The sequence below is a fragment of the Streptopelia decaocto genome (genome assembly GCF_964273445.1).
Source record: "Streptopelia decaocto genome assembly, chromosome: 4".
NCBI classification, from domain to species: domain Eukaryota; kingdom Metazoa; phylum Chordata; class Aves; order Columbiformes; family Columbidae; genus Streptopelia; species Streptopelia decaocto.
This window is the reverse complement of record NC_138658.1, coordinates 26,785,153-26,793,539: the sequence shown is the minus strand read 5'-3', so window position 1 is coordinate 26,793,539 and position 8,387 is coordinate 26,785,153. Positions and strand designations below refer to the sequence as shown.

At 39.8% G+C, this 8,387-nt stretch overlaps 1 protein-coding gene across 1 annotated transcript; it reads left to right on the top strand.

The window, feature by feature from the left end:
• Nucleotides 1-1,596: 1,596 nt before the first annotated feature.
• On the top strand, nucleotides 1,597-6,584 carry LOC309438772 (interleukin-8-like). Its single transcript, XM_082050604.1, has 4 exons — nucleotides 1,597-1,764; nucleotides 2,541-2,676; nucleotides 3,377-3,460; nucleotides 4,766-6,584. Exons 1-4 carry the CDS (start codon nucleotides 1,704-1,706, stop codon nucleotides 4,794-4,796), a joined length of 312 nt encoding a protein of 103 aa, XP_081906730.1. The 5' UTR covers nucleotides 1,597-1,703; the 3' UTR covers nucleotides 4,797-6,584.
• The last annotated feature ends 1,803 nt before the right edge of the window (nucleotides 6,585-8,387 follow it).

Here is an 8,387-nt window from a genome sequence, read left to right as displayed (position 1 = left end):
AAACATAGTGGATTTTTATTTCATGACAAATATCTTGCTCTTTTAGGCAGCTACTTACCCTTAGCTCAGGGGCAGGGTTAATCATACAAGTGGAGTAGGCTCTTGACTTCACTTTTGACCTGGGGATTTCTGCGTATCTCTTACCGCCATACTCAGGAAATAGCTGAGTCTAGCAGTTAGGAGGACAAGCAGTCCTTGCTTTTACCTGGGGACTTGAGGGGGAATTTTCTTTTTTTTTGCCTCAGGCATTGATGCTATTTCAGTACACACCAAAATTAGATAATAAAGCTTCAAATAGTACCTTAGAAAAATGGGATCACTAATTAAATTTGAATTACCATGTGCATGTGCATACATATGTAGAGACACAAAGAGAAAGAAAGAGATCCCAAGATAAAAAAAAATCAGCAAAATCTTATTCAAATAAAGCTGGTTAAAGCTTCAACATCCAGAATTTTAACACCAGTGAAACGTGAAACCACCCTGTTATTTTAGCATAACATGTAAAATGTAATAAAACATAAACCATAAAATATAACCTTCTGTACCTGCTAAAATCCTCTTCTTTTTCATGCCTTCAGAGAATTAAATTTATTTTTCAGTAAAGCTCCTAATCACACACACTCCAGATGGGTTAAAAAACCAAATCTTCATTTAAGCAACAGATCAGCCTTTGAGCCCATCTTCCCTTGAAACTGTCTCCCTTGCAAGGCAGTATCTCCACCAGACACAGCAAATGAACACTCAGCATTCATGCAACAAGGTTCTTTTACAGAAGTATCTATAGCAGTGCCATAATGTTATTTCCCTTTGTTAAAACCTAAGGTTATGGTCATTGAAAAACACTACAGAAAAAAAAAAAAAGCAGTTGCATTTAGCAAGTCATGCTATTTTGATTCCACACAAAGCTTCCTCTACTGATCATTCATTAACATGTGTGACATGAAAAATGCATGCATGATTTTCCAAGCCATTTAGAATTCAATATCTACTTCCCACAGGAATCTTTGAATATTGCAGGCTCAAATTCTTTATTGAACAGGTAGTTTTAGAGATGAATTTACTTTGAAGGATACCACTTCAACAGAAAAAAAAACATTTGTAACATCAAAATAACACTGAGGTAAAATCCTGATGCCAGTGAAAAAGCTGTTCAGTTATTCCAGCACTGCTTGATTTCTAATCTAGTTGTTCAAAATCAGATAAGTAGAAGCTATTACCATAAATGGAGATAAGAAATTAAATAGCTTAAGTATAGATCTGGCATCCCTACAAAGAACAGTTACGACCCTGAAGAAAATAATAAATAGTTATAATATAAATGTAACTGAAACCATCATAAGGTTGTATTACCAAATAAAGGTATGCATTGGAAAAAGCACAAAATTTACAGAAGCCTACAAAAGAAAACAGAACGCCTGGCTATAATTTATTTTAATAAATTAATACATTACCTAATTCTCAGCGAATAATTCCTCGTCATTGAGGAAGGAGTTTCACAACAGTCATATGACTCATCTTTACCGCATCTGGGAAATTCCTCTAACGCAATCTACATGCTAGCAGAGCACACATTTTGGGTACAAAACAGTATATAAGGAAGATGGATCCTCAGACCAGGCATCAGCAATCCTCCAGACAAGAGGCGTCACTGCTCCACAGAACCAGAGATAAACGATCCAGCAAAAAACTCCTGACTAATCATGAACAGCAAACTTTTGGCTATCCTGGCTCTTTTCCTGATTTCAGTGGCTGTGTCTCAAGGTGAGTAAATCCCTCCTAAGATTCCCCATGTAGTATTGTGTACACATCTACCGAGATGCATGTCCTTGCAGAGAGGTAGCTTTGTATTTATATTTATATTTCAGCAAATTAGTGTCTTTCGAGATATTTTCAGCAACTTGTCTTCAGTCAGAAGTCTACCAAGCAGCCCTTGTCCTGAACAGTTACTGACACCTTCGGGGACAAATTTTAAGGATGCAACTTAAATTTGTTTTGTTTCAACGTTTCACTTGAAGTGTATGTGACTAGAGACAGGATCTTCTGCTTAAGTGTTTGAATGTTTCTCTGCCTTTCCACACAGAGGACAGTTTATGATCTCATATTTGTTACTCAATGATCATACTGCCTCAAGCAAATAGTAAAAAGCTGGGAACAGAGAACAAACAATACGAACATAGAAGCATGAGCAAGCCTCCTATAAATGAAAAAAAAAATAGGGCTCTGTTTTCTGTATAGTTTCCAGTTTGTCAATCCAGATATTAAAATGATGCAACTAACTGTAAAGTGTGGTCAGTACAAGTAACCACAAAATATGTGGCTTTATTTTAAAAAGATGTGATAATTTAATTTTAAATGTACTTGGGCATCAGCTCCTCTGAAATAAATAAGCAATTGGTCTTGATACTGTGAGGACTTAGGCAACTTCGACAAGGGCAGTATTTCATTCAAGAAAATAAAATAAAGCAGTCATGCTTGATATCTGATACAGGGATAGTAAGACCACCTCTCAAAGCATGATATTCCTTTTCTGCTCACAGGTAGGACCCTGCCAAGGATGGCAACCGAGCTGCGGTGCCAGTGCATAGCCACTCATTCCAAGCTCATCCCACCTAAAGCCATTCAAGACGTGAAGCTGACACAGAGTGGCCCCCACTGCAAGAACGTTGAAGTCATGTAAGTAGCTCTGCGACAGCCTCCCTCTCCCTCATATACACTCTGCTGCTGCTTGCAGGGGCTTTTAATATTCACAACTATGACAGTAGGTTGACATTATGTAGTCTGATGCAGTTATTATTTTGAAAGAGACAATTTTAAGTAATATGCCATGTTTTTCATTGTCTCTATGACCTTATGTATTCCTGAACTGATCATTATTTACCTGTCTTGGGACATATTAAATCATTCAGGCAAAACCCCCATTAAAAGCGTTTGCATCAGTTTTAGAGAGAAAAACTAAGTGCCCACAAGCAGATTTAGAGAAGCAATGAAACTAATCTGGTCTTGAATAGCATGGAGGAGGGACTAAAATGTTGAAATCCTTATACTGCCAAAATTCCTTTTTACCACTGGAGGTTTCAATCATTGTGTAAGAAACCTTTACTAAAGTAGACAAATTCAAAACAAGTACTCATATCTACTGAGAAAGATTTTTGGGAATGTGTGACTGCTTTGAGAGCAGGTACACAAACTCACAAAACTTCTTGACAATTTTACCTTCCTCAGCTGTGGAACACATAATAAAATGACCAAGTCTAACCCAGAGCACATTGGGATGAATTTATACTAATTAATCTAAACATTCAGTATTAAATTCTGTGAATAAAACAAATTCACATAGTAGTTTCCTGACTTTTCTTTTTTCCCTGTTTTGCAGAGCTACTCTGAAGGACGGCAGAGAGGTGTGCTTGGATCCCACTGCTCCCTGGGTCCAGCGGATTGTAAATGCAATTCTGGCCAAGTAAGTCACATTTGCTCTCAATTTGGGCAGTGGAGTGCTAAATCTTCCCAAATAAAAAAAGCCAATTTGTAGGATTTCTTAGTGATTTTCTCATAATCAGATTTAAAGAACATGGAAACTTGCTGCTTAGTTATAGAATTAGTCTTTCTGACTGTGCTGCAGAGTCCTTGTTCAAGCCAATATGTCACAGAATCACAGAATCATAGAATCACAGAATGTTAGGCATTTGAAGGAACCTCAAAAGATCATCTAGTTCAATCCCCCTGCCAGAGCAGGAACACCTAGATGAGGTTGCAAAGGAATGTGTCCAGGTGGGTTTTGAATGTCTCCAGAGAAGGAGACTCCACAATCTCCCCAGACAGCCTGTTCCAGTGTTCTGTCACCCTCACTGTGAAGAAGTTTCTTCGTATATTTAAGTGGAACCTCCTGTGTTCCAGTTTGTACCCATTGCCCCTTGTTCTATCATTGGTTGTCACTGAGAAGAGCCTGGCTCCATCCTTGTGACACTCACCCTTCACAAATTTATAAACATTAATGAGGTTACCCCTCAGTCTCCTCTTCTCCAGGCTAAAGAGACCCAGCTCCGTCAGCCTTTCCTCATAAGGCAGATGCTCCACTCCCTTAATCATCTTGGTAGCTCTGGGCTGGACTCTCTCCAGCAGTTCCCTGTCCTTCTTGAACTGAGGGGGCCAGAACTGGACACAATATTCCAGATGCGGTCTCACCAGGGCAGAGTAGAGGGGAAGGAGAACCTCTCTTGACTTACTAACCACCCCCCTTCTAATACACCCCAGGATGCCATTGGCCTTCCTGGCCACAAGGGCACAGTGCTGGCTCATGGTCATCCTGCTGTCCACCAGGATCCCCAGGTCCCTTTCCTCTATACTGCTCTCTAATAGGTCATTCCCCAACTTATACTGGACATGTCACTATCAAACTTTTGAGTACGAGCAACTCCATCTGGAAGGAAAGGAATACGGAAGTGTTTTGGCTCCTATTGAAACAATAGGCATTAAAAAATTCATCTTCCCCTCATTTGCAGTATCATATGTTAATAATTCATATTTCCAAGTCAATTAGTTTCTTGATTCAAGTAAATGCAGAGACTCATGCTGCAGATGTTTCCTAGCTGAGCACCAGATATGCACACACTGTGACTTCAGTAATTGCTTTCAAAACACACCTCAATGTAGCACATAGGTTTGGAAACAGACCACTCATCCTTAACTGTTCATGCAATGCTAAGCAATAATAATGGTTCTTGAACCTCCTTTTAAATTATCCTCTTCCCTCACCTCTTAACAGGGCTCAACTCAATTCTGACTCGCCACTCTAAGAAACACCAGGACAGAAAAAATCTGGGAACTCGTGCCACTCCTCCATTGAGAGAAACAAGAGGGAAAAGCATAATTCAGGCCACATACCACCTTCCACCTCCTGCATCAGTGTTATGATGTTAATTGTGGATTAATTTATCTATTTATCTATTTATTTATTTATTTGTATGTATTTAAGAAAGCCTTTCAAAATGGTTCATGTTGTCTGTGGGACATGCTGTTTATTTACACTGAAGATGTCAAACAGGTAAAGTGCTAAAGGAAATTAAGAACCTTTGGAAGCCACTTTAGCAAAACACAATCAGTTAAGTGCAATGCACTTACAGCACAGCTTGTTTACACTAAGCCTTACTATTTTGCTATTGCACCAGCAAACTGATAATTCCTCTTGCTCCCCTGGAGTGCAATAGTATGTTGTGTCAACAACAGTTTCCTGAGCCATGGTCAGCCTGTGGCTAGACTGTGAACTGTGATTTCTGACTTCAAAATCTAGCCTACAGAATGTAAGACAGTTGGTTTGGTATTTATTTATTGTGAATTCCATGCTATTTATAAAAATATTGATTGAGTAGTTTCTGTACAAGAGAAAAAAGGATGATAAGCAATTTAATTCTTACTGGATTTTTCATTCATGCTATTCATTTCTTAAGAATTTTTCACAACCTCATTGATCTGTACAAGTATGTCTAATTAGCTACTCAATCAGCTAATGGCAAAAAATTTAGCTTACATATGCAGAATTTGCTTGTGAGAGTGTATTTGTTCCTAACAACGTATTGTTATAATAAATGTTTTCTAAAAAAAAAAAAAAAAAAAAAAAAGTTATCTATTGTTATTTTACATTTTCATATGCAATAGCAATGTCTAAGGGAAGGGCAATGTGCATCCTCCTCTCTTCAGGTTGTTCCCAGTCCTTGTGGACTGGTGGCCTGTAGAGCAAGACTCCTTATTTGAGTACCTTGCAGACAAGAGAATTTTACGCTCTGGTGCCTAAATACTGCCAGTGTCCAGATCAGACCCAGAGCTGTAAATCTTTATGATATCAAAAGGCCACTATTTGACCATCAAAATGGGAATTTGTGACCTTTACTTTGGGTACCCAAGTATCAAGCATTTGCCCTTGTGCAGCACAGCCCTTGTGGGTGTGAACACCTTTCCATAAGAGTCCCAGTGCAGTTCATAAGACAGGAGTATAAAACAACCGTCCTTAACAATTCTCTGAAATCAGCAGCTCAAAGTGCAACAGCAGCCAAATGAAGCCTGTGGAACATTGGCCATCTTCAGGAATGGAACTGAGAATAAGAGAGAGAGGTCACAGGTTTGTTGCTGTGTAAATGATTTTAGCATGCTCAACTTCTGAACACTGTGTGCAGTTTACATCTCTGCATGTCAAGAAGCAGGTACCTGAGCTGGAAAAGCTACAGGAAAGGGCAGTGGCAGTGATGAAAAGGACAGAGCAGATGTTCTACAGGAGAGACTATACAGGACTTTCAATTTGGAAAAGAGGAGGTTGTGGAGAATTTGAGCAAGCCTTACCAAATCCTGAAGGCAAAGGGTGATGTACAGAGGACTGTGATTCATCAAATCCCACTCTTTAGGATACTTAATGAAATCTGCAGGTCAGTGTAGAACAGATAAGAGAAAGTACTTTTTTAGACAGCATATAGTGACCTGTTGGCAGAAGGCAGTCAGATTCAGATACTAAAAGGAATACTGAGTGATATATTCCTCATACCCCTAAAACATGCTAAGCTGTGGTACTGTGGGGATAAGGGAGAACAGCCCAGGGTGGCAAGCTCTCCTATTGCCACTGCTGGACACGGGCTGCTGAGCTGGGTGGACAGTAGTCCTGATCTACTAGGAAGTCTGTATGTTCTGCGTTCTGGAGAATCCAATACATGTGAATGATCAGATCAGGTTTAGTTGATCTGAAAACATGGCTTCTATTTTCCTCTCTTCTTCAGTATCACTCCAAGAGCAAAAGCGAAAAAAGAGCCCCCCTCATGTCACCACAACAGTACAGGATTAGCATCATAGTTAACATCTGCGCAGAACAAGTTCTGCTCTCCCCTGACCTGTTGTCTACCCATTTGCACATTGCATAACTAAAGGATGAATGATATAAGGAAACAGCCCTGCTTCTTCTCTTGAGAGAGGAGAGGGTTTTAAGATTTCAAAGGATTTTCACTGGACAGGAAAAAAGAGGAACATGAGAGAGCTATTGAGTGTTTTGGCAACTTGAAATCTGAAAGATATCCATTAGGTCCTTGTCCTGGTTGATTAGGAACAGAGGTCAGAACCTATACATGAAGGAGATCCAATAGGCTTCCACATGTAACTCTTTCTGTTGCAAATACTAGCGCTTCCATGAAAACTGAAAAATTCACATGATGAAACAGAATGCACAACAGAGATTGACTATGCTGCAGCCCCCAGTAAGTGGTACTTACTCAGAATATGGCAAAAATAGGGCAGATTCCTGCTTTCTAACAGTGATAAAAGCAGTGGAAATAGAGGTGAATCCCTATCCATCAGACAATGCATGTGCTCTCTGAAGCAATCAGGAAAAGGTATGTTTCTATATGTGTTTCTACAGCAAAAATTGTTTTATACCACCAGATGCTACACTCTCTTCAGCTGAAAGAGCTTTGACAGAGCTTTCAGCTTTGATTGAAAGTAAGTAGCCATGTGACAAAATAGCAGCATGTATTAGTTGGATTAAGCTGCCTAAGTAGCAATAGGCACAGGAGATGCATGACCATCCAAGGAATTTTAAACTAATGTTTATCTGTTTATCTGAGGTGTGCACAATTTAGTGCACTTTAACCTGTGATCTAGATATTCTTGAAACGGCAGGATTATTGCCATTTTGTGATCCTAAAAGAGGAGAGCTACCTTTAGCTTGCTTTGTCTTGAAGACCCTGTGCAGTGAGACTGAATGGTCCCCTCCTCGACCCATATCATTTTGCCATCAGATTGAGGTGTTCAACCATTGAACTCTAAACAATGTGTCTGGTGGTCCTCCAGTTACCAAGCCATGCAGAAGCCACAGAAGAAAGCTTCAGCCTTTGAGAACACATAGGCTATTTAGCGTCTGTGTGTCTGCGCGTTCCGGTCTGTGTAACACACCAGAAAGCTGAACGGGTGGTGAGTAAGAGTCAGGACATTTGCATCACAACCAAAGAAATGCCCTTGAGATTTCACTGCAGCTAACTATATGTTCTTGTCCACCTTCTCCTTTTCCCAATCTCATCTAAGCTTATGCTCCTCTTGCCCACTTCATTTGGCAACAAAATTGTATTTCTGCAATGCTGACAGAAGGTCATTCCATGTTACAGATGTGTATTCATCACCTTCCATTCATTTCTCTACTACCCTCTTTTCAATCAAATGTAGCAAAGGTGTTTACATGTCCTTTCTGGCCTCAGCTGTCTTCTTGCTCCCTTACTTCATCTTCCTTCCAAACCACTTTCACTTCCTTTTTCACCAACAATTTCAGTTTGGGAGCAAAAAGGACAGTAGCAACAACCAAACAATGAAGTAACAACCTCGTGTCATCTCTTATCCTCAAACTCCCTCTCCCGTGGCTG